This window comes from Scleropages formosus, chromosome 9 (assembly GCF_900964775.1).
Source record: "Scleropages formosus chromosome 9, fSclFor1.1, whole genome shotgun sequence".
Classification (NCBI taxonomy): Eukaryota; Metazoa; Chordata; class Actinopteri; order Osteoglossiformes; family Osteoglossidae; genus Scleropages; species Scleropages formosus.
This window is the reverse complement of record NC_041814.1, coordinates 10298704-10325728: the sequence shown is the minus strand read 5'-3', so window position 1 is coordinate 10325728 and position 27025 is coordinate 10298704. Positions and strand designations below refer to the sequence as shown.

The 27025-nt window shown below is 41.4% G+C and overlaps 1 protein-coding gene across 2 annotated transcripts; it reads left to right on the top strand.

The window, feature by feature from the left end:
- The first annotated feature begins 15934 nt into the window (after positions 1 to 15934).
- Positions 15935 to 26406, top strand: depdc1a (DEP domain containing 1a). 2 transcript variants are annotated; one of them, XM_018726810.1, is made up of 12 exons: positions 15935 to 16086; positions 17739 to 18004; positions 19290 to 19419; positions 19569 to 19690; positions 19779 to 19909; positions 19987 to 20034; positions 20194 to 20331; positions 20845 to 21537; positions 22730 to 22902; positions 24098 to 24274; positions 25420 to 25605; positions 25707 to 26406. In XM_018726810.1, exons 1-12 carry the CDS (start codon positions 16030 to 16032, stop codon positions 25848 to 25850), a joined length of 2265 nt encoding a protein of 754 aa, XP_018582326.1. In that variant the 5' UTR covers positions 15935 to 16029; the 3' UTR covers positions 25851 to 26406. The 2 variants fall into 2 exon arrangements, with proteins under 2 accessions (XP_018582326.1, XP_018582325.1); XM_018726809.1 differs by having other exon boundaries at positions 20845 to 21792.
- Positions 26407 to 27025: the final 619 nt, after the last annotated feature.

The following is a 27025-nucleotide window of genomic DNA, read 5'->3' as shown; positions in this document are numbered from 1 at the left end:
CGCGGCTGCTGCCATTCAGTGCAGTGCCAGCACAAGTTGAAAAGTGTAGGTCGCGGGCACCGTGGCGTGGCGTGTGTCTCGCCTCAGAGCCCCGCTGCTCTCCGCGCGAACACCCTCGAGTCTTTACGGGCCCTCACACCGCGTCTGCGATTTAGCCCGAGCGGCTCGGCTCGGCTCGAACGCTATCTTTTTTGGGGGACACCGCTGTGACGACGCCTCGCCTTGAGCCCGCATCCAACCACCACGACTAGCACGAGCGCACCGCGAGACAACGCAGGAGGAGCGGGAAAAAAAAAAAAGAAAAGATAGCGCTTCCCCCTCGATTGTTTTCAAGTATGAAGTAATATTTTTCGTGAATGATAATTTAGTGTGACCAGAAGAGCAGGGTTTTGGGGAGCTGGGTGTAGCTTGACCAAACTATGTCTGTGACCACCAACCAAGCCACACGGCGCGAGGGAGTCTCCTTTACCTGCAGGACGCTCGTGCCATGCAGCTGGCGGTCGCGCGGGAGCTGCTCCTCACACTGCGGAGGGACTAAAGCGCCGCCGCCGTCGCCTCTGCCTCCACCACCATGGTTCTCCGCAGTACAAAGACGCGTGTCCGCACGCAGAAACACTACCCGCACATTTCCACGCCGGCGAAGACGAGAGAACCGCGGCTCCGTCCAAACATCCAAAATCTGTGGGGAAACTAACACTAGTCGCTGCTTCGTACTTCCCTAGAAAAAATACTTTTCCATCAGCGCTGGGAGAGCGTTCAGAGAAAACGTTTATTTTACACGCGTCCACATTTCGTACGTCTCAGGTGCACTGGAACGCCAAACTGCACCTTTCTCGCTCTTATTCGTGTTCCACGCGAATCCCGTACCTTCTCTCAGCATCCGCGCACATTCGCTGTCAATCATACAGGTTTCTTGTGTAGTTAGAGCCCGCCTTCCCACTAGAGCGATTGGATAGGACTTTTGATTGACATCGACAGCAACGAATGAGAATGGCCAGTTTAGTCTGCCAAAATCGTGGAGTTTTCTTAAACTGTTAATATTTTTTATTTGTAAGTAAATTGCAAAACTGCAACTTTCTAAGGGTCGTAAAGATTTAAATAAAGTTTAAAGGTTTCATTTGTTCATTTAAGGCCGGTTGTCATGTTAATTAATGGTAAGTACAGAAGCTTAAGAGACTCTTTCCCTTCATAGAATCCCTTTACTGCTGTCATGTAACTTTTTGTATTTGTCACATTTAATCCATTCATTCCTTACACTCCAAACTAGGCACCACTGAGTCCAAATCAGCAGATTCCAGTTTTGCTTGAGAACATCAGTCCATCCATTATCAGTAACCACTTGTCCAATGCAAGGTCTCAGCAGTCCAGACCAGAGCCCATCCCAGAAGCATTGGGTGTGACACTAGCCACACCATACATAATGAATGAAACATTTACATTTATTCATTTAGCAGATGTTTTTTTCCAAAGCAGCGTACAACTCATAGAAGATACAATGTGTGCATTACATTAGCAGAAAGACTTACATTAATTCACTTAGCAGACAGTTTCCTCTAAAGCAACTTCCAATGAACTCTATGTAGTGTTATGAGCCCACACACCTTATTCACCAAGGTGACTAACAGTGCTAGATACACTACTTACAATGGGTCACTCATCCATACACCAGTGAAACACACTCTCTCTGGCACTCACACACTAGGGGTGAACCTGAACAGCATGTCTTTGGACTGTGGGAGGAAACCCACACAGACAGAGGGAGAACATGCAAACCCCACACAGACTGAGCAGGGATCAAACCCACATTCTCTCACACCACCCAGGCACTATGAGACAGCAGCACTACTTGCTGTGCCACCATGCCACCCAGACTCAGACACACATATGTAATTCTAAAGTACAGTTACCCTTTTCCTTTCCACCATATGAACCAATGTACATCACACGAGCAGCTGCATAAAACTTTATCGTAATATTGATAATTCCTAACTACATACCCAATAAAATATATATACATACACACTTTCAGAACCGCTTGTCCCATACGGGGTAGCAGGGAACCGGAGCCTATCCGGTAACACAGGGCATAAGGCCGGAGGGGACACACCCAGGATGGGACGCCAGTCCGCCACAAGGCACCCCAAGCGGGACTCGAACCCCAGACCCACCGGAGAGCAGGACTGTGGTCCAACCCACTGCGCCACTGCACCCCCTGGACTATAATACATATATATATATATATATATATATATATATATATATATATATATATATATATATATATATATATATATATATATATATATATATATATATATATATATATGTATGTATGTTATAAACACTTACATTACACTACACAACTAGCTTAAGGAAGGTTTATCCATTGTTCAACAGGTATTATCTCAAAATCATAGTGCATGAACATTTACACATTACTTGAAATTAGATCATGGGTGAAGTGAGTCTGGAAGAGGTGAATTCTAAGACCCTTTTTAAATATGGACTGAGATTCAGCAGTTCTGAATGAGAGAGGAGGTCATTCCACCACATCGGAGCCAGAATCGAGAACCTTCGTGCTTTTGTTTTTGGACCTTTTGTGCATGGGACCAACAAGTGGGCAGAGATGGAGGAATGTAGCACTCTGAAACATGTATAATATTAATGACCATATTTCCATGATAATTTTTCCACTTCTTAATCTTCATATGCTCATATAAGCTCAAAAAATGTGAACTTTTTCGGTTTATTCCATTCTGCAGTTGCTGCCTGTAGCCCCATATCACTGGGTTTTGATAGAAAGCTCTGCAGTGTTTATTCATTTAAAAGTTTGTGCCAACTCAAATAATTCCCCAAACTCTGCAGCATGGGCTATTAATGTTTATCCTTATGTTATAAATATTATAAATTAAATTTTGGATGTATGGACTAAAATGTCAGTGCGATTATATCCCATACGATTAAGCATTCATTACATTCATAGTGATGATTCAGAACAGTCTTCTGATTTTAAATGATTTGGAGGTTCCAACTTGTTTTAGCCCTCCACTAACACTCTGTTTCAGGTATACTAATACACATGGCCTAAATCAACTGTATTTTAAAAAGTAAATTTGAAATGAACAGTCATACATATATTGAAACCTGTAACTAACTCAGACATGAGGTTAAGTAACTTGGACTTTGAACCAGACCTGGACAATAGAAGTAACTTGACACCTATCTTCAGCTTGAAGTTTGTGAACTGATCTCAATTCTTAATAATGTATTTATTATAAATGTGCAAAATTTTATTAATTACGGTTAATGTAACTTTTCTCTACATGCTAAAACAACGGTGTCTTGATGTTATCTGTTGATAGCCTGGGAAAAAATATAATTCAACAATGGTTACTACTCTCAGCAAGAATTGTCTGAAATCTCAGATTTACTAGAGATGACAGATTAGAGCGAAAAGAAATATGTAAAAAAATTCATTTAAATGGCTCTGTTTAAAATACCAGTTTGCTCTCATTTAATGGGCAACTGAGAATGAAGGTGGTGTTGTCAAATAACTATGAGTGATATAGGTTTTACATTTTGGTATTCAGTTTATTACTGACTTCATTTACAGAAGAAAGGCAATGTATTAAATCAGTATTGTGTAAGGCTGCAATAAGCAGAGTATGAGGTATGTAGGTGTACATATCCTGAATGGCCAGCAGGTGCTTATAATTTTATTTCAGAATATGCTGACATTTATTGTGAACCAGCAGTATATGGTAATGGCAGTAAACAGTCCATAATTTTCTCTTGATGATGAAATTACAACTGTTGAGCACTCGCTTAATGTCAAGAGAGAAAAACAGAGTAAGCTGTAATGTGCATGTTAATTGTTGTATTACATATAAAGTGCTCAGAAGGAGGGGGTGCGGTGGTGTAGCAGGTTTGGCTGGGCTCTGCTCTGTGGCGGGCCTCGGGTTCAAGTCTCTCCGAGGGTGCCCTGCGATACCCTGGCATCCCATCCTGGGCGCGTCCCCTCCAGCCCCATGCCCTGCGCTGCCAGGTTAGGCTCTGGTTTGCTGCGACCCTGCTTGAGACGAGTGGCTTCAGTGTGTGTATTCAGAAGGCTGAATCATGTGATTTCAGCTTTACAACATCCATAAAAATGTTTTTTTCCCCAAGCTATGCCTTGAATGGCCATTTCGGACTACGGTATTGGACATACAGTACAGTATACGGGATTAGTGAGAATGAAGTGGCCTACATGATACAGGGTCACAACTTTCGGGAAGGAACACAACTTTCAGGCTCCGCATGTGAGTAACAATTTCACGTGATGAAGCCTGGTGCAAAGTATGTGTCACTGATTCTGGCTATTTTTCTTCCAGTTATTGTAGTAGGACCCCCGTTGGTGAGAAATGTTGGAATGGATATAACTGTAAGCCTGCCCAGCACATTGCCAGAACACCTGCTATGAAATAGATTTTCCATTTGCTCAGAGCATTGCATTGTTGTTTCACAGTGCCAGTGCAGTGGGTTTGAAGTTGGCATCTCCTCTACTGATGTGGAGTTTGCATTTTCTCCCTTATTGGAAGGGTTTTGTCTGAGTACTCTGGTTTCCTTCCACTCTCAGAAGAAAGGTTGTTCAGGTAAACGCTTGGCTCTAACGTACCTCTCAAGTCTGACTGTCAGAAGGAATGCAGGCCAGCGAGAGTGTTGTGTGCTGGACTGTTGACCTGTACCCCACATTACCTTGTATATGGTCCAAGGTATACACACATCTAAGTTTGACTCATGAGTACTGCAGATGGATGGGGGTGGACAGACGGACGGACTAATACATTTGCGCTTTTGTTGCCGCAAAGATGTATTCTATCAGTTTTATATGGCATTCACAAGAACGTGTCACATACTGTTTATAATCAAATAAGAAAATCTCACTTTGAATCTTTTTTGCCCTCCAGACTGAATTTTTATCATGGATGAATGGCTAAATGGTTAATGAAGTGCTTCATATAGTATATTATTTAAATTTTAAATATATTTTAAATAATTTCAATGCATTTGATTCTGTTAAATTTTTTAAAAAACTAAAATAGATTACAGTAGGTTATGGCTCTTTTATGAAAGTGAGTATACATTTATTCATTCAGCTGATGCTTTTCTCCACAGCAACTTATAACGATAGGGTACCAATAGTTATTTACCCATTTACACAGCTGGGTAATTTTACTGGAGCATTTAAGGGTAAGTACCTTACTCAAGGATACTAGAGCCAGAGGTGAGGATTGAAGCTGTGACCTTTGGAGCCAAAGACAGCAGTTCTAACCACTCCACTACCACATGTCACTTACGTACATACTCCACACATACTGTACATTGTGTGTTTATTATTAATTGTAAATTGACTTAAAATTCTTTTTTAATCTAGATGCTCAGAAAGAGTGGGCAGCCGCTGGCACTTGGACCCCTAGAGGCTTTTTTTTGGTCCCTCGCCTTTCGGTTGGGAGTTTTTTGTTACTTTCCTCCATGGCCTGTAGGCATACTTACAGTTTTAATAACTGCATGGATACTTTAGTCATTTATAATATATCCAACAATCTATTTGTCTGTCTTATGCCTTTGTTCAGTGCTCTCTGTCACTGTGTGAGACGAGCACACAAATGAATTGAACTGAATACATGCAAAATGTGAGATTTCTAAAATCATGACGATTCACTTTGACATTTTAGAACTAATATTGAAACGTTAAACATCATATGCCTAAAACAATTCAAGAATTACACGTTCTGCTGTTTTCCTTTGGTAAGCATGCTTTGTGCTGAAAATAAAAAAAGCTGCCAAAGGAAAACAGCTGTCCCCCTCATCACAACACCTGCCTGGCCTGAGCTACCTGATCAGTCTGTTTTGTGCTGTAGTCAAGTAACAGCACAGAATGGAAACGCTCTTCCTGGCTCCTGTGTAAAGCTCTGAAAGACTTGTAAATCAGTCTGATGACGATGATCTCATTAAAACTAATGGCACTTTCATTCTGCCTTTAGGGCCAATGGCTCCTGCAATTGTCTGAGACAAGCCTTTCAAGCTCAGGTTGTAATAGAGGTCTCAGGGTTCAGGAAACATGGAAGTTAATCTAGTTAATTAGTTTACCTTGCTAAAAGACGTGTAAATTTGGTTCAGCTAACAGTTAAACGTGGCTATTTAGGAAGCAATGTAATGATCTTAGTTTTCTTTTAATTTAATTTTAATGTATGCTCTACTTGACACGTGGAGGTGTGGTGGTGTAGTGGGTTTGACCGGGTCCTGCTCTCCGATGGGCCTGGGGTTTGAGTCCTGCTTGGGGTGCCTTGCAATGGACTGGCCTCCTGTCCTGGGTGTGTCCCTTCCCCCTCCAGCCTTGCACCCTGTGTTGCCGGGTTAGGCTCCAGTTTGCTGTGACCCCACTTGGGACAAGTGGTTTCAGACTGTGTGTGTGTGTGTGTGTGTGTGTCCTTGACCCATTGAACATATGAAAATGAACCTTTTCAGAATGGGCTGTTTTATACTTAATTGTTCTTATTCTTGCTATAGAAAGTAAGTGATATTTTACCGAGAAACACTCGAAATTTAGTATTATCTAAGTACTGGCAACATAAATTTGTTTAAAACAAATAATAGTCATAAATCATTTATTTCAAAGATTTTTTCTGTTTTCTTAGTTGACTGGCTTTGTGCATCTCTAATTTATATCACCAATATTATACATTTTCTTGCATTACTAACAAGCCTATCATACTCAGAGGTCTCTCTGAAAGTTCAGTGGATTGTCCAGTAACGATGTTTAAAACCCATCGTTGTGTGCTCACGGGCACTGAGGGTGGCCCACATGAACGCTAACATAAAAATATCTTCACATAGAGATAAGATATTGTTTTGCTGTCCAAATGTTAAAGAAAATACTATGATAGAAATAATAACACGGGCTAACCCAGAGATAGCTGTATGCTTGTCATGCGCTCCAGTTAAAGCACTCACATATACAAACAACTTTTTACTGCATAAGATGACAAGCCAAATTTAATTATGACTTGGGTCTGAAATCAGCGAAGCAAGAAAAATGCATGGACTCAATATTCTGTACGTGTGCAAGATATTCCAGACTCCCATTTTCTCCCTGGCAACAATCATTTTCACTTCTACATCATACCTGGTTGTCTTCAATGAATCGATGACTGCCAGAAAGGAGATGACATCCCTATTGTTGTGCCTCCTTGCTGAGCTGCCAAGAGCTGTGACGCTATGCAGGAGGGCTCAGGACAAATAGGAAGAGCAAAATAATTCCCAGCACTGGCAACCGGCAGCTGAAAGGGACCTGACAAGTCAACAAAACTGCATTATACAGTGGTCAGGCGATATACACTCAGACTGATTTAAATTCTCCCTCCCACGTCAAATTGAGGCCAATTTGTTCCACTGCCAGGGGGTTCCCAGTCACAGTTGGCAGATGGAATGGTCCAGATTCTAACTGTGATCGGGCTCCACTTGAGAAGAGAGCTTTAACTGACTGACCCTCTGGGATGCGCGCACATGCAATTTTTTTAAACTGATACATAAGCGGAGTTTGATTAATAAACGATAAGCTCAGACAAACGGAATCCATTAACATTAGTGACGTTCAGGATTTAAAATATGGAGCAAAGCAACATAAGCAGAAATAAATTGCAATATGGAATAATTCTGCAGCGCTGGAAATACTGACAAACGGTCTGAGAAGGAAACAAGTTTGTCCGCCACCAACCTATGCAGACGGGGGCTCTAAAACTCCTGCCTCTATATCCTCTGCATGCAGAGTTCTGTCGCGAAGATGACGGAAGAAGGGCGCAATGAGGGTGGTTCTAACAAACAAAAATGTCACCACTACTGGGCTCCTCTCCCTCTAAAAGCTCACGATGACACCTGTGGTCAGCCTGGCAGGAACCGGGCGAAGAAATTTCCCCTCCAAACCCATTACATTCCCTGAAGGAAATTGCAACCCATAGAGAATGAGCAGAAAGAAGTGAATTACAGCATACACATCAGAGGACAGGTCTCCCTGTTGCTCACTCCTCCCAAATCAGCAGGGGTTTTATGCATTAAGTGGCAGACTGAAGAATTTGGGAACTGTCCATGACTCAGTTAAAACGAAAACAAAAAGAATACACAAGACTGCACTGTGATCGTATGCTGGTGTCATGCTGGGGACAGGCAGGCTGGAGACAGGTAAGCAGCGGACACAATTGCGGGTTGGTTTTAATCGTTCAACGAGGTTTGTAGGACTGGACACAATCGAAGTCAGGGACAGGTGAAGGTCTTCCAAGGTGCAAACGTCATAGTACAGGCAATCCGGAGTCAGTAGTCAAGGAGAACGGGCGGGAGCCAAGGGGAGGAGCCAAGGGGGAGGAGCCAAGGGGGAGTGAGACTGCAAAACCACAAAGGTGTTTGCAAGAATCCACATTGACAGGTGGACCTGGATCTCCTTTTATCTGTGCCCTGTTAACTGAGCGCAGGTGTTGCCGCTCTGCTCGTTCCCGGGGGGCGTGACAGCTGATCACCTTTTTGGAATCGTGTCCTTCAGCTTGATCCTTGATCATTGTACCGACAGATCATTATGTGAATACTTTCCGTCATTTCCGTTTCAAAATATCAAACTCGGGGAGAGTTCAGAAATGATTGTTTTGAAAATAATTGAACCGTGAAAAATTCTGATTTCATAATCATGTACTACAGTAGTTCAGTGAAGGATGCGACAGCTGAAGGCCATCATCTCTTGGTAACATTTTTTTGCATCCTCTTCTTCCTGCACTTTCCACATATCAGTGTGTTGCTAAGCAACTGCAAAATAAAGTAGAGCCCTCTAAAGTCAGATAACCTCCTATCATCTGTCCTTCACGACATATTCACAGTAAAGTGTGGAGCTTTCAGTTATAAAACAGTTTCCTGACATAGAAAAAAAGGTAAATATGAGATATTTGTACCAAGAACTATTGAATGAGTTTGCGTTCCTTTGGCCGTAAGCGGATGCAGAACCGCTATGCTGTAGTACGAGCCGCTCTGTTTCACGACATATTTTAATACAAGGATGTTGTTGAGTAGGCTTGTTAACAGAAAAAAGGAAAAAGCTGACTTCATTATTTATGACTTAATTATTATAAGCTAAATAAAGGCGTCAGTTACCCTTCCAGAGAAACTCAACGGAACAGAAAGCCTGCAGTTTATGTGATCATACGAAGAAGCCAAGGGAAGAGTGCCGAGTGACTTTCGAGATCTGTTTCAGCCTATTACACATCAGTATCTCTGCAACACGCCTCCTGTTGACTGTCCTTCCCTCAAAGAGCCCAAAATCCAAAACATATTCATGTGATCAGAATGTAGAGGTCAAGCAGGAAACTGGAGTTCTAGAACTACATATTTCCATGACATGAGCAACCACCCTGAAATCAGTGCCATTTGCTGTTTGAAAAATAAATTCAAATTGGTCACAGAATTTGGAAACAAAAATATTTCATATTTTCATGCAGTACTGGTTTTGCAATACACATTTTTTAGTATAATCAGAAGGATTTTTATAAATTCTGCGTAAAGCTAGTCATGAATAACACAGCAATGAAAAAATAATTATAATACAAAGAAATAATTTTTAATGGCAAATATTTTAATTAATTGGAATATACATGTGGTTCACTGTATAACACTTGTTAAAAAAAAATCAGAAATGAAGAACTTCAGAATACGGTTGAGTAACCAAGACTTTCAATATTCCAGAGGTTATTGGCTTTTAAAATAATTTTAAAATTGGTGCTGTGGTCAAGTGCATCCACAGAAAGGCTTGCCCTCGAGAAACAGATGTACAAATCGAAAAAGCCGTACAGTCCTCAGAAGAAAAAAACAGCATTACTTAAAAGCGTGTAGGTGAAATGCACATTTGTCACTTCAGGCTGTTCCTTCACAGTTCTTCTTTTCACAATGAATGAACCCTTCAAGCAGCAGGAATATGCAAGGCTCCCAGCCCTGGTCTGTAGGAAGTGTTGGATCTGGAGAGTGTGGAGGTGGTATTTGCTGAATATTCCCAAAAGGAAAGCCGTGTACTCTACGTGTCCACCTCTGAGGACCTGATCAGATGGACCCACTAGAAGAAGCGTAGAGCTGGCGAGCCGCCGTTCTGTTTGCCATAAACTGGTTAACCCTCTCCCCGCTCTCTCAGTGTAGGAGCTTTCACCTGCAGCACAAACTCATGGCTCTCTGCAGTAAATAGTGTTCTGCCTTTACAATTCCTTTGCTATTCTACTGAGTTGGTGTGGACAGTTACTATCACACACACACACACACGATAGGAAACCACCTGTCCCAGGCAGGGTCATGGGGAACCAGAGCCTAACCCGGCAACACAGGGCATAAGGCTGGAAGGAGAGGGGACACACCCAGGGTAGGATGCCAATCCATTGCAAGGCACCCCAAGCAGGACTCAAACCGCAGACCCCCCCGGGAGAGCAGGACCCAGTGAAACCTGCTCCGCCACTGTGCCCCCTCGGACAGTTACTATCACAAATGTATTCCCTAGTCGCTTCAGATAAATGGAACCTCATTTCATTTGAAATAACCTTTCCTACATTAGTACTACCATATATATATATATATATATATATATATATATATATATATATATATAAAATAAATTCTCAAAACTGTTTTGAATGTCCGTCTTAAACATCCAGTGTGTAGATGTAAGACCCCACTTTCACACCAAATTTTGTTTTGACACTCGAAAATTGAAAAACTGACTTTGGGACAAAGCTGTCCAGTAACATAAGTCCATTTTACACATGGAAGGTATGTTGACATCAAATATGTGGCAAATGAGGGGGGCGGAAAAATAAAAGATATCTTAAGAAATCATGATTTAAGACGTAAAGTAGAAATTATTGGCAGTCTGGCAAACAAACACAAATGCAGATTTTTCAAGGTTAGACAAGCATGACTTGGTTAACTGCTTATCCCTCTGGAAGTCTTACGAATCCAGATCCAATCCCATAATCACTGCTGCAAAGCTAGGAGGGGTTCATCCTGGACAGGACACCATCCATCACTTGGTAACCACACATGCACCTTACATTTACATTTATTTTTTTAGCAGACGCTTTTCTCCAAAGCGACTTCCAATGAACTCTATGTAGTCTTATCAGCCCACACACCTTATTCACCACGGTGACTTACACTGCTAAGTACACTACTTACACTGGGTCACTCATCCATACATCAGTGCAACACACTCTCTCTCTGTCACTCACACACCATGGATGAACCTGAACAGCATGTCTTTGGACTGTGGGAGAAAACCCACGCAGACACGAGGAGAACATGCAAACTCCACATGGACTGAGTGGGGATCGGACCCACGTCCGCTCGCACCACCCAGGCGCTGTGAGACAGCAGCACTACTCGCTGTGCCACCGTGCTGCCGCTTAGCATCACCAATTCATTTGAAGGGTATGTCTGGACTGCAAGAGGAAACCCACGCAGATATGGGGAAAACATGCAAACTCCACACAGACTGAGCTGGATTCGAACCTCCACCCAAACAGCCGAGACACTGTAAGGAAGCAGCGTAGCCGCTGCACCACAGGGATCGCTGTTTTTGTGTATTTCTGTATTTCTAAGGGCGAAGATCAGCGAAAGACTACGGGATGAATGAACTCGAGAACTATCGATTTTCATGTTTCTCTCATATTTCCTTTACCAGCAAAAAAGCAGTTATGTGTGGAGAATTCTGTACATAAACACAGGTAAATAAGAAGCTCCTGTGCGAACTAGACTCGTATCACATGTTAGCTTTGGGTGCTCTAGAAATCAGCCATTCACAAGTTTCCACATTTAAAGGGTGCAATTTTAAGAAATAGGATAAAGTTCACAGCTGCCTCCTGCAGTCAAGATTCAGCATTTAATGTGTCCATGGGCTTCTGTCATTTTATTATATTATATAATATACCTTTGCTAATATATACTGTACATATTTATCTCCCTCAACCTTCACAGTGCCATTTTACCCATACATCACACCTGATCATGGTTGAAATTCCAATTACTTAAATATCTGTGTAGAGAATGTTTGGCTTTTCATTTTTCATCAAAACACAAGGTCTTATGCTTACCGTTATTTTTACACTGTTATTGTTTAGTACATACCAGGTCTGTGAAAAGAGAATGCCTTGTCTCAGACTATAAGCATTGCATCTACTGTTTCCTCATAAAAAAAGGATAATTCACAGGTTATTACACATGGTTACTGTGACAAATTGCTTTTTCATTAATGGAAACAATGTACCGTGCTGCTTGAAAGAATGTGAACCGTATAGGGGTGGGCATTATTTTTGTACAAAATATTAAAATAAACTCAAAATAATAAATTATTATGATTTACACACCTGATTCTACTTACACACACATTGTCTGGAGCTCCTCGTGGCAAGCCAGAGCCTAACCCGGCAACACAGGGCGTAGGGCTGGAGGGGGAAGGGACACACCCAGGACAGGACACCAGTCCATCGCAAGGCACCCCAAGCAGGACTTGAACCCCAGACCCACCGGGGGGGCAAAACCTGGCCAAACCCGCTGCGCCACCGTGCCCCCACACCCCCTTCATTCTACTTACTTACTTGGTTTATCCAACGCAAACTGGGGTTCACTTATTTTTTCACTTGCGCCAGACTTGTTTTAATACACTCATGATTTCCTCTAAAACAAAATATGGAATTAGTAATTACACACCTATTATATCAGATGAGAAAGGCTGATTCTCGTTCAATAAGCATTTTGTGGTAAAACTAAGAAAGACAAGGGATTCACATACTTTCTAACAGCACTGTATGTTGGAAAAATATGTTTTAAAAAAGCAGAAAAATATATAATTCTGTGTTGATCTAATTCTATATTTACATACTGTACAGTGGCTCAGATGACATATTTACACAAATAAATAATACTAGTATACATTTTGTCAGGGACTGGAAGTACATATTCTGTCACAGTTGATTATTGTGCTAATTTAATAGTACACAAATATGGAAATGATAACTGGCTTGCAAGTTTGTCACTGTATATTGTGTCACATAGATCTGTGTATAGCTAACTGCACCTAGATTAAAAGCTTATCGTTTTTAACCACCAGCTCATGTATGGTGTAAATGTTCATGCACTGTAACTTCATGATCATCCCCAGGTAAACCTTTACACAGTTGCTACTCCGGCATTGTATGTGAATGTTTGTTTGTGTACCTTATTATTAAAAAAAAAAAAATTGTACGAAGGTTATCAGGATTCATCTACTGTCCAAATGTGTTTTGAGTGAATTGGTGATGCTAAATCATCCATAGTGTGTGTGTCCCTTCCAGGGTGTACCCCCTCAACCTTGTGCCCCGTGATTCTGGGATAGGCTCCTGACTGCCGTGACTCTAACAAGGACACGTGGTTAACCAGACTCAGTAAGTAGTGGGACATCTTACATCGCTATCATACCTGGTGCTGTAATAGGAGGTGTTACGATGCAGATTTGGTTGATAACACAATTTTTCTAACAAAAACATAAACTTAATCTCTTATTACATCGGTAACACTTGAATTCGAAGAAACTTCAGTTCATTGGAAGTCACTTTGGAGAAAAGCATCTGTTAAATAAATAAATAAATGTAAATGTAAGTTGCCTGTAGCGCATGTTTGGTTACCAAGCGATGGATGGTGTCTTGTCTAGATGAACCCCTCCTAGCCTTGCACCGGTGATTTTGGGATAGGATCCGGATCCCTAAGACTTGGAGGGGGATAAGCGGTTAACCAAACCATGTTTCTGCTCCTGCCGTCTAACACATTCAAGACATCTTACAGTTTTAGGATGTAGTTCTATAGTAGCAGCTCTCTCAAGAATTGAACTGGTTATGAGTCACACGCTGCCCCATGCGTTGTTCTCTTAGGTGTTTCTGAGTTTCAGCAGGAAAGTGAAATACCAAAGCAGTACAGCTACTTCACATTAAATATTTCACCCAAAGATATGATCAGAGAGGAAAATCTCCCTATGAAATCTTAAACCAACAGTAATACTGTAAAGATGGCAAATCAATACTGTCATGGAAATATAGATTTTTTTAGTTTCCTCGCTATTTTTACTAGAAGAAAATATTTATAATTTTCTAAAAGTTCACCGAATAACATATTTTCTACTGGAGGATCAAGGAATTATTTTGCTTCTTAATGCACCATCCACAATTATATGTAATCTTAATCTTTAACTGCGTAGTGCAGGACCCTTCTCTGTGTTGCCATAGCAAAATTCATTGACTCAAGAAACACATTATGTCATTGACCCTGCGATGTCAAGCCGTAACACACAAAATTACTCTTAAATTACACTTGTTTAGGAAGACTGGTAATTACCACCAAAATAGCGAGGGACAATCTGCCAGGGAAAAATGTTTTTTTAAAAAGCGTTATGGAGTGCTCCTCATAAACAGAGCCCAACTCATAAATTATGCATATGGTTTAATATTTAGAAATTCACTTATGATTTAAATGGCTGGATTTCTAAATTGAGGTCTTTATAAAACTTCCATTTTACAGGTCTGATTTTGTTTTTTAAATGGGTCTTCAGTCCTAGCTCTCAGACAGGCCATTAGTGAACGGTTGCCTTTTGCATGGAGGCTACATGAGTCAAGTGCCTCCATCTGCGGTAAACAGCCCCAGGGAACACACACTGGCCTTTGTTTCCCTTGGGTGTGTGACATGGCTGGGCTTCTCACCCCCTTGTTGGTTACAGTGATAGCAACAGTCTACCATGGGCCTACAGAGGTGCAGCTGGAGCCAGAGGTCAAAGGTCAGTTGACCTCAAAGTGAAGGCAGCATGGCGAATAGTGCTGCTATCTCACAGCACCTCGGGCGGTATGAGAGGACATGGGTTCGATCCCCACTCCACATGTGTGGAGTTCGCTTGTTCTCCCCATTTCTGCATGCGGGTGCTCTGGTTTCCTCCCACACTTCAAAGACATGCTCTTAAGCTTCACCCATAGTGTGTCAGTTTCAGAGAGAATGTGTTCCACTGATGGATGGATGAGTGATCCTTCGTAAATAGTGTATCTAGCAACGTAAGTCACCTTGGTTAATAAGGTGTGTGGGCTGAAAACACCACAGAGTTCATTGGAAGTGGCTTTGAAGAAACTGCTCTACAACACAGTGAGCAACAGATTAATTAAATATTAAGGAATTACAACAACAAAAAGGCACATTTGTAATCTCAACACCACAGATCTTATTCGCTCGAAAAACTTTGAATAAAAACAACACAATATGACATTAATAACGGTACTTGTCGCTCTGACTGGAAACCCCGCTGATTTGACGACGCAACTTCTTTCCTTTAAAAATCGTCTCAACTTACTTCACTGGCGTGGCAATATTTCCCCTGTTCTGCGGCGCCATAAATATTAAAATCAAAATAAAAATGACACTAAGTTTAATGCTGTGAAATATTCCGGCTCAGTAAATTATTCTTGAAGTTAACAATAAAATACATCGTCATCAATCGATTTCAACGAGGATGACGGACGAACAAGTTTAACAGTCGGTTTCCTTCCTGGAACCGTATGGTTCATCATTACAGTCCACAAGTTACTGGCGCTTTCAGTGAGAATAAGAACACGGAAATCCTTGTTGAAATCCGAGTTTACTTATTATATATTTTATTTCTTTTTTATATATATATACAAAACCGCCTACATTAGCACAGCAAACATATATCTCCCTCCGGCTGACCCACCGCCCTCCCCACGCACCCAACACCCTCTGGCTGTTTTTGACCCAAGCAGTTTAAAAAGTGGCTGCGGTTGACGCCACGTGACACCGCCTCCTCCAATCAGCGGTCTCCGAAGCTGCGCTCGTAATTTTAAACGGAACGAAGGCTATGGGAAGTACGAACTGGTGTACTGTTTAAGTTCTGCGTTTCTTGAGTCTATGTAAATGCAGTTTTTGTTATTTTTCTAAGAGAAACCTTTTGTGATGGACGGGTTGGAGTCCCACATTGTCACTCCGGGTCCATACAGGGCTACAAAACTGGTAAGGACGCTCGAGCGGCGCTGCGTGTTACCGGAGCGGAGTAATGTCAGCGTTTCTGCGCCGCTGCTTAGTTTCCACATACTTAGCGACCTCCCTTGCGAGCTCCTCTTCACGTTCCCTAGTGTGAGGTGGACACTTCGGCGTGGCTCGTTGCCTCAGACTCGGTAAGCAGAGTGGGAGTGGCGAGGAGCAGCTACTCGCTGAGCAGAGCCGCCCGAGCCGGGCGGTGGGGGAAGCGCTTCACTCACTCACTCAGTCAGGGTCCTACTGTTCTTTCTCAGTTCGGGGAGAAGCGCCTCTCAATTCAAAGAACATGTTTTACATGATGTGTTGTGTAAAAACTTTTTTTTTTTTTTTTTCTGTAAAAGAAGCGTAAACCAAAACGTCCGCAGTACTGGTGCCGCCCAACGCCACGGTAACTCGCGCGGATGGAGTCTGAGGAAAGTGAAGGACGCGTAAGACTGAATGCTGCAGGCCAGGGGGCTCGAGACCAGGCTCGAGAGAGAGAGAGAGAGCGAACCGAAAGCCACTGGCACGAGCTGCGAGCTCGTGGCTTTCGGTTATTAATATCGCCACCTCCTCCTGTGAGATACTCTGTCTGGGGGTACAGAACTCACCCTAACCTAAACTGCTGCAGTCAGGACACCAATCTAATCTTGTCAATAATGATCGATGTTTGCGGGCAGGTTCGTAGAGTGTGTTCACTCACACTTGAGTGTCCTTCAGTGCTCCCTGTGGTCACGTGGGTGTGTTTCCACAGTCCGAACACGTGTGTGTGTGTGTTGTGGTGGGAGTGGGAGTGGGATTAAGTCTAATCCTAATTTGGGCCCTGTAGGTGGCTTTGGAGAAGGGGCAGCACAGCGAGTGGCACTGCTGTACTCGCTGCACTTGTGTGGTGGTGCGAGAGGACGTGGGTTCGATCCCTGCTCGGTCTGTGTGGAGTTTGCTTGTTCTCTGCGTCTGTGTGGAGTTTGCCCCGGGTGCTCCTGTTTCCTCCCGCAGTCCAAAGACATTCAGGTTCTCCCAGTGTGTGTGAGTGAGATGGCGTGTTTCACTGACATATGGATGAGTGACCCAGTAAGTAGTGTATCTAGCAGCGTAAGTCACCTTGGTGAATAAGGTGTGTGGGCTGATGACACTCATGGACTTCACTGGAAGTTGCTTTGAGGAGAAGCATCTGTTACATGAATAATGTAAGAAAAGCGTGAGCTAAACTGCAAAGCTTCATGGGATCGCAGCCTTCATCTCACAGTAATTTTGACGATGATGTTAAACAGTATGAACTAACGGAGATTTGATTTTCCTTGCTATAAAATCAAGGAACACACACACACACATCTTCTGAACCGCTTGTCCCATATGGGGTCGCGGGGAGCCGGAGCCTAACCCAGCAACACAGGGCGTAAGGCCAGAGGGGGAGGGTACACACCCAGGATGGGACGCCAGTCCATCGCAAGGCACCCCAAGCGGGACTCGGACCCCAGACCCACTGGAGAGCAGGACCCAGTACAACCCACTGCGCCACCGCACCCCCTCAAGGAACAGAGTGCTAACTAAATTTTTATTTTTTTAAAAATATCTGAATCCTCTCATGAACAAAAGCTGGTGAGATGCTGTTTGTAATATTTATATATTTGTTTGTTTTTAAACAGTGGAACGAAGTAACAAAGCTCTTCCGGGCCGGCGTGCCGCTGAAGAAGCACCGGCAGCACTTCAGGGTGTACGGGAATTGCTTTACGGCGACGGCCGCTGTGGACTGGCTGCACGATCTGCTGAGGAGCAACAGCAACTTTGGGCCTGAGGTCACGAGGCAGCAAACTGTGCAGCTCCTCAAGAAGTTCCTGAAAAACCATGTCATTGAAGATGTCAAGGGCAGGTGGGGCTCAGAGGACCTGGAGGACAATGGTCAGCTCTACAGGTATGTGCATTTCACCCTGAAAACCCATGGAAGTGGTGCCATAAAGCAAAGGGACACAGTGGCCAAACTAGTTAAGTAGTAATTTTTGTGAAGCTAATCAAACTCTGAAATTATTGCTGAAATCAGTTTTTTTTTTTGGCATCTGAAGTTTTTGATTGTTTGTTTGTAGCTAGTAATGAACTTTTTTCCCCTATCAAAGGATAAACAGTCATAAGTGGAGACCTTATAGCTTTGAGGGGGGTAGTGTATGCATTCAGTGTGCTAGGTTACCAGTCTAGAGCTTTGGGCTGCTTGTCCTGTGTCCCTAATTTCTGAAATCGATATGTTTTCTGAGTTGAAAAGGGTAAAAATTTGTGCCAAATGCTCCTCTGACAGGGTGTTTAGGCACTTTTATTTATTTAGCAGGTACCTTTCTCCACAGTGACGTAGAACTCGGGGCAAAAGGAAGGGTATAGTTTACAGTTGGGCACATAATCACCATTTCACAAATGTCAGTTAATTGATTGGCACAGATGAGGTAAATGGTACAAATGACATACAAGATGTATTATAAAATTGGATAATACTTTTTCATTAATGCTGTCACACACTCTGCTAATATTAATCAGACTAGTTTAATACTACCTAAATGTGCACTATTCAGTTTGTGATCAGAGTCGTAAAAGGGCCTTTTTATGCTCCACCTGGACTTTGATCAGTTAAAATGTCTTACTGATGTATTAACAACGTATAATGGGAAAAGTCTTGGTGGTTTGTCAAAGACCTTGGGAAATCTTAACACGATAAGCCAAGAAATCAATGAATCCTGCCAAAAATTTTAACACTGCTATCCTATAGCCTTGTAGCTCTGAATTTAAATTCCAGCTAAACTCATGGCAGCAATAATACTTTTTGTGGTTCTGTTCCCTTTTTGATACCTATCTCTTCACTAATAAAAGCTGTAATTACATTTATTCACTTAGCTGATGCTTTTGTCCAAAGCCACTTAGTTATTTGCCCATTTATACGGAAGGGTAATTTTATTGGCGCAGTTTAGGGTAAGTACCTGGTTTAAGGGTACTACAGCTGGATGTGGGAATTGAACCTGTGACCTTTGGATCCAAAGGCAGCAGTTCTACCAGATAATTGGGTAGTGTGGTTAAAACTCCTGTCAGTCACCTCAGACTTAAGTGTTTAATAAAATAATCAATGAATAAACTTGTTATAAAATTTGTTATAACAAATCATTACCACTCCCCAGTGGACATTAATTCATTTTTTTTTTTTTTTAAATGAATTCCTGTAGGTTTCCCTCCACGTCACCACTGAAACAGATTCCCAGATGCCCTCGACTAAGGAAAAAGGATGGCTCAGTGAAGGAAAAAGAGGCCTTCTTCAAATTTAAGAGTTCAAAGAAGCCAGAAAGAGAAATTAAAGTAAGAGCTGAGGTTTTCATAACTACCTTTCCATATGGTTCTTCAGCATTTTGTCTAATTTGTGTAAATCATAAACGGTATAAAAGTTGCATGGTGTTAATTTTGTAAGTGTGCATTGATTTACTGTATTGACTTGTCCTGATGTGCAGGAAAATGTGGACCCAGAGATTCAGGAGGATCCTGCAAATTCACCTCCGGTAGAAGTTGTCCATCGTCGCAATTTAACAGAAGATGACATCCTGGACATCTGGAGAAATATAACATTGACACAGTACAAATCAGTCCTATTAATTCCTATTATTAATACTTTTTAGATTAGGTCATAAATGATTGAGTTTTGTTTTTGTCCCCCCCCCAAGTTTGCAGAAAACCTTGGGTTTGACATCACTTGAAGACCTGTTGGATCCTTATCAAGTGAACCCTCAACACATTGTATATAACATGACCAATGTAAACAAGCATGGTGTAGTCACACTAGAGGACAAGACAGGTAAATTCCTTTATATTTTAAAATCCTACACTTATGTTGGTAAAATTTGTTGACACTTTTTTTCTTGCCCAATACAGGTGATCTGCCACATTGGGTTTTGTCTGCTATGAAATGCTTGGCAAACTGTAAGTGAAACCAAGATGCAATGCAGATATTCCTAACAGTTTAGATTGCTCCATTCAATGTTTTGCCCACTTCAGGGATATCGTACTTGATGCAAGAAATTCATCTTGAGCAGATAATTACAAAGTTATTTATAATAGCAATTTTGTTTTTCACTTAAGGGCCAAAATATGACTTGCATCAACCTTCGTATCCTGGATTTGAGAGGGACGTTTTTAAAACCGTTTCAGATTATTTTGTCAACCTGCCAAAGCCACTTCTCACGTATGAATACTATGAGGTGTTTGTGAACGTTTTGGGTATGTATGGCTTTTCTTTACTGATGGTGTTGTGTTTTTGCTGTTTGTTGAAGTTTCTCCTGAAATGTTTAGAGCATATTTCTCAGAAATGCCTATAACTTGTCCCATCCAAGCAGTTGCATATTGGTGAAGTGGTGCATGGAAGCTAATATGAATTTCTGTAGTTCTGTTTCATCATTCTACTGCAAATAATTTTGTTGTAACTGCAGGTGTGAAAGTTGTAGTTTAGGTGTAAGAGCATAATCATTTCAAGAAGTACAAAATGGCAGCAGTCCTGTTCCCCTCCTTTATTTTTAACCTTCTGAATTGGAATTCTTGCTTAACGTCCATGTGTTTATGTTGACTGGTCTATAAGTGTTGCTTTTATGTTGAATGTGGGTTTATTTATTTTTTTTAAAACTAACAAGTGGAATGGATGCACAAAGACTGTTTCTTACCCTTGTATATATACCTTTACCTGTTTGCTTCATGTTTCCCCTCCATCACTTTTTTTTTTTTTGGGCCCCTTGCCAGTTTTGTGTGGTTACGTCATGATTCCTAAAAGTAGACGCGGAAAACGTAAAAACCACGATGACCCCAGCTGTCCCCAGCCGCCAAAAACCCCCTACATGAACGATGCTAGTTTCAAATCAACGGAGTGCCTTTTGCTGAGCCTGATACGTAAGGAGTCGTTTGATGAGACTGATTCTCCTATGCGAGAGGTGTTGAGTTGTAAGGCCAAATCCAGACTGCCTGCTCTGGACAAAGACATGTCAAGTAAAGACCATCAGCTGGGTACTTTTAGCATTGGAGCCAGTTCATCAGACATCATAGGAGGGAGTTGTCAGAACCTCCCGCGGATAACAGACAGTGGGCTACTCTGCGTGAAAGTCCGGCCCAGGAGCTGCTCTCTAGAGGGAATTGCAGATTGTTCTGACAGTCACTCCCGGAATAAGTGCAGGTCTGTCGAAGAGCTGGTCTTCCACAGAAGAAGCAGCAGCAGCAGCGCTGTTGGGAGGACTCAGATGCACAAAGATGAGGTTCCGCTGCCCCCCTGCTCCATAGATAAGCAGCAGGTCTCAGTATCTGCATCAAGCCTTTTCTCCAGCACCAGCTCTGGCAAAGATGACACAAAAGCCTATGGTGCTCAGACTGCAAGAGGGCTCCGCTTAGCAGTGCGGCCAGAGAGGACCCATCCCAGGAGCACCTCGAGCCTGACCCATACCGGTGAATGTCCAGAGATGTCTGCCAGCTCCTTTAGCATTAACGAACCTGTGGCTGAGATAACTGTACGTCCAGACTCATCTTCCAGTGTTGGGCTGCGAAGGCCCAGCTTGCTCAACCTGCCTGGCAGCTTTTCAGAGCTGACCTCTGGGCAGGGTGTCAGCAAGCGGTGTTTTAGCTCTGTGGACTTATCCAACGAGCCTGCTGCCCCTCTGCCTTCTGTGTCTACTTTTGCACGTCACCCAAGTCCTGATGCAAGTAAGATGTGTCTGCATGTGCTTACCTCCTACATCAGTAATGTTCACGTGTGCTTCTGCTTAAGTTGCTGTAATTATTTCTTCAGCTTGGAAATCACTTTCTTTGAATAACTGCTTTTGTTTCTTCACCTTTGTCTTGCATGCCACATCTCTTTGTGTCGGTGTCCCTGTGGGGGTTTTTTTTTTTTTTTTTTTTTTTCCCCCTTCCTTTCAATGCTCAAATCCAGTAATCCCTAATTTTGGCAATGCAAAGAACTTGTCGGTGGACCACAGATTTTTCTTGAAGGTATTGTAATTACACAATGGCGTTACAGCGAACTTCTTAGTATGGTGTTTTCTGAAGGTCTTCAGATGAAGTTGTAGATATTTTTGAATAATAAAGCACAATTTCTGTTAAAGATTTTTACTCACTCTGTGTGTCTAAATCAATATTAAGAACTTTTTAAAATGAAAAATGCCCTTTATTCACACATCCTCTTCATAACTAATTATTCTTTGCAACAATATAGGCAAAGAAGGAATCAGCAATAAGTATTGGGACTTTATTTACAAATATTAAGTCTGAAGTAATTTTTACAGGAGTGGAAAGGTTTTGGACTAAAATGTAATATGAGGCTATATATGAGTATTTTAAAAAAAAAAAAAAAAAAAAAATTTTCTTTAGAATGCCCCTAGCATTTTCTTTTTTTTTTTTTTTTTTAACTGATGCTGGTTATTCCTGATTTCAATAATACCTACTAATGTTTCATTCAATTACTAATGTGCTGTAGTATGTTTCATTGTTATCTTCTATGGAGCACTGAATTCATGCTTGTTAGGTTTTGTCAGTTGTCTTGTGCTTGGGTTGCTGTTCGGCATTGTTAGAATGTTAGTGTTTTCATTCCTGAGACAGCATTTTCTGAATTTGTGGACTGATACGGTGCTGTTTTGGTGTGAAGGTCTCCTGCAGCCCCAGCTGGAGAGGGTGGCAATTGAAGCCCTGCAACTGTGCACCCTGCTTCTGCCCCCAGCCAACCGGCGTAAACTGCAGCTGCTCATGCGCATGATCTCCCGCATGAGTCAGAATGTGGACATGCCCCGGCTGCACGATGCTATTGGGACGCGCACACTGGTATGGGGCACGCGTAGGAATAATGTGGATCTCTTGGAAATACGTAGGCTTATGGATAAGACGGCAAGGCAAGAGGAGAAAATTGTTTCGGAGTTGCATCAGTGGGTAACTTGCGATAAGGAAATTTGACACACTTGGTGGTTTTAATTATTTAAATTTAAAAAAAAATATATAAAAACTTGTATATGGAGTCTATAATTTCCATATTAATCTGCACTATGGTGTGGCAGGAGGTAGTGCTGGTGCCTCTCAGTACCTGTGCCATGTGAAGCAATGTAGGTTTGATCTCCATTCAGTCTGTGTGAAGTTTCTGTGTTCTCTGTTTCACATTGATTTCTGTAGTGTTCCTATTTCCACCTACACCCCGAAGGCTTGCCTTAGGTGCAATGGTAACGGGAGTGTAAATTGCCTGTAGCATATGTATGTGTGATCGAATGATTGTGTTGTTGCGTTTAGGATGGTGTATATAGTGTTATAAGCAGGGCCGTGCAGTCGGTACACAAAACCTCCAACTCTGCAACACTGCCCAAAAGTTGCACATTATTTTGGGGGTTGACTTATCCAGTGAATATAGGCCTAAACCTATATTACACCTCTAATTTTTGGGGGTCGACTTATACGCCGGCATATACGGTACGTTTAGTCGGTGTCGGTACATTTCTTTTCCGACCCAGTAATAGTAGCTTCCAACTCTGCAGCACTGGTCGTAAGATGCCTTGAATAAAGATGCCAGCTAAACATTTGTTCAGTCACTGTATGTTGCTTTTGAGGAACTGTTCACCTGCAAAATTAATAAATTTAGGTGTGCGAGTGCTGTTTTCTGAAGTGGTTTTAAAAAAAAAAAAAAAAAAACCATTTTGTGTTTGTAGAGGGGCAAACTTCATATTTTGTCTCAAGTATATTGTTAAATCTTCTAATTTGAATAGCATTCGTAATCTCTAGAAATGTTGCTGAATATGACAGTGAGGAAGGGTGTAAAGGGACCTGTTCTGAAATTCAGGCTCATTGTTGACAATTATGTAAATGAGCAGTTTATGAATGAAGGAGCAATAAGGAAGTTTGTGTTCTCAAGGTTTACAGCCAATTTAATCACTTCTGTAGTTTGATTTCCTGGTTTATATATGTGCGTGTGTGTGTCATTTCATGTTATGCTGTTTGAGCTGCCTGTTGTGAGCACTAGACGTCGCTGTTACAGATGGTACACGTGTTCTCCCGCTGTGTGCTCTGCTGTGAGGAAGAGGTTGATTTGGACGAGCTGCTTGCTACAAGGCTCGTTTCCTTCTTGATGGATCACCACCAGGAGATTCTCCAGGTCCCAGTCTACCTGCAGAATGCAGTCCAGGATCACATTGCATATCTCCGGAAAGTACAAGTGCGTGCCTTATTCAAATCACTTTAAATTGGCACCAGTCTAACACTACTGTGTGGATCACAAATTATGAAATCAGATTTAATTATAAGAAGCATTTTACGGTTGTTTTCTGCCTTACAAAGGGGAGGTAGCTGTCAGGAGCAGCTGGTAATGCAATGGTTAGAGCTGCAGCTTTTGGACCCAAAGGTTGCAGGTTCGAATCTCAAGTCCATCTGGAGTACTCTTGAGCAAAATACTGAACCTAAATTTTTCCAGTATAATTACTTGGCTGTATAAATGGCTAAATAACATAAGTTACTTTTCTACAAAGCAATCAGCTAAATGAATGTATATAAATGTCACATGTTCCTGAGAAACCCTTTATAATGACAAGCTTCATAACTTGGCACAATTTCCATAACTTTTAATGGTAATTTTTTTATGCATTCCTGAGCCCCAAAAGGGGTACAGAATTTATTTTAAAATATCCCCAAATAATATTAAAATGGACACAACTTTGATAATTAACATTATCTTAACACAGCATACTATGGCAGTTTCCCTTTTACTCTGTAAAACTGCATGACTTTTTTTATTAATACTGTATTACACAATATACATGATAGGCAGTGTTTGTGTTAATTCAACCTTTTAATGGAGGGGAAAAAAAAAAAACAAGAGAACAGTAAAGGGTGGGAAATTGAAAACAGTGCAAATGAATCACCCTCATTAAACTGATTTGGTGTCTCGGTGCCTTTAGTTGCGCAATTCAATGCGAGTTCAATCTGTACTTGGGGTGTGTTACTCTGCTGTATAAATAGGTGAGTGACTGCAGGGAGTTTAACACAGAGTGACCTTGGATAACTGTATCAGCGAAATGCTAGTTAATTGTTATTAGTAACTTTGGAGAAAAGCATCTATTAAACATCTCCTGTTGCTCAACTGTTGGGAGGAACACAGTCCAAATTTGGTCCTTGTAAACACAAAGAAATGCATGAAGAGTAAGTCAAACTTTGTATTAACTGAAACTCCTCAAAGTGAATTCTGGTAGTAACCAAAATTGAAATATCTTGGGGATGATTGTATTGCATTATAATTGACAACATAGAGTTTTTAGATTATTACAGACTTTTTTTTAAATTGACTTTTCAAATTTTACTCTCCAGCTGACATACCCAGGTCCTGGAATGGGATCAACTGTGCCAACATACTCGTTCTGCAGACAGATTAGCCCCCAGGAATTTGAGGAGCAGAAGCTGTCTGTGTCACAGGCTGCCATTGCAGAGCTCTTGGAAAGCCTCATCAAAGACAGAACATTATCTGTTAAGGAGAAGAAGAAAAAGCTAAAGCAGGTATGAGCTAAATGTGACTGTCTCCTGCATTGCCTTTGTAAAAGTACAAAGTGATTGACTGGGCTGAATACAGACTTTTCTTTTTTCTTTCTCCCCCCCAGTTCCAGAAAGAGTATCCTGATATCTACAGTCGTCGTTTCTCCACTACGGAGAGCGAGGTTCAACTTTTTGTAGAGAAGCCAAAGATTAAGCCTCCGATGCTGATTGGTATGAAAAAAGCCAAAGCTTCCAGTGTACGAAACTGAAGTTTTGTTAGTGAATTATTTGGTCCCTGAGAAGACTTTGGTACTAAATGAAGGAAAAAAATGGCTGCAAGCTCATCCCAGTCTTTAGTCCAACATGCAAAAACAGCAGTTGATACCACTGCCTAAAGTTCTTAAATGTGAACAGCTGAATAAATATCTCATGGTGTTTTTGTACTCATTTAATGTGTAGGCTAAATTATTTTCAGTTTTTCTGTGGTGTCTCATCAGTCATTTCAGGCCTTTAAGACTTGATGTTTAGCAAGGAAGCTTCCTGCAAATGCTGCTGCCAGATGTGGAGTAATTGAATTTCGTTTTAATAAAATGTCACTTTACCACGTGCTACTTGCAACTCCAGGAAATCTTTTACCTCACATTAGTTGTTGCTTGTGTTGTCTTTTATATTTACAAAGTCGTCATGGGAGTCGATGGGAGTTTTTTTTTTCTGAAGGAAAATTATAACCAGCACAGTTTACTCAACTGTTCTTTGTTCGGCATTTTCAGTTTTCTCTAAACATATATTTATATCAAATGGTTGATTGGGACACAATCTTTTTGAAAACACACATTCACATGCTATAAAGGGTATATGCAGCATGATTTTTGTACTTGTGAAAAATGATGTACATAACTGATCATATTAAGCAGTACCTTCAGAACACAACTCTGGAGTAAACCTTTTCAAAAAACTTTCAATGTCTCTCAGAAAAATGTTTACATATAAAGTAATGCTTGACTTTTGAACTTTAAATTGGTTTTATTGTATAAATTGTCTCTGAACTCATGTTCACAACCTTGTACAAAAAAGTGACTTTTGTGCAAATGTTACTGAACTATCATGTCATTAAAAGCCTTGTGTAAAACTACCCCTTTAGTTGATCACTTCATTGCAGTGTTTCAGCATTTTGCATGTAGAAATACATTGTCAACAGATCCTGGAAATATTCTTGTACAGTTTTTGTTTGGGGGGACCTCTATTCACAATTGCAACAATATTGTCAAGAAAAAGGCTACAAACCTTTTAATATTCTTTATAGGAATAGCTGGGCTCAAATTGGATAATTCCCAATTGCTCATAAAATGCAAAAGCAAGTAGAAAATATTTATTGTACTATTTATGTAAATGTTTTGGTTTGGCTGTGTATACAATTGTGGGAAAATCCTTGTAATGGAATGAA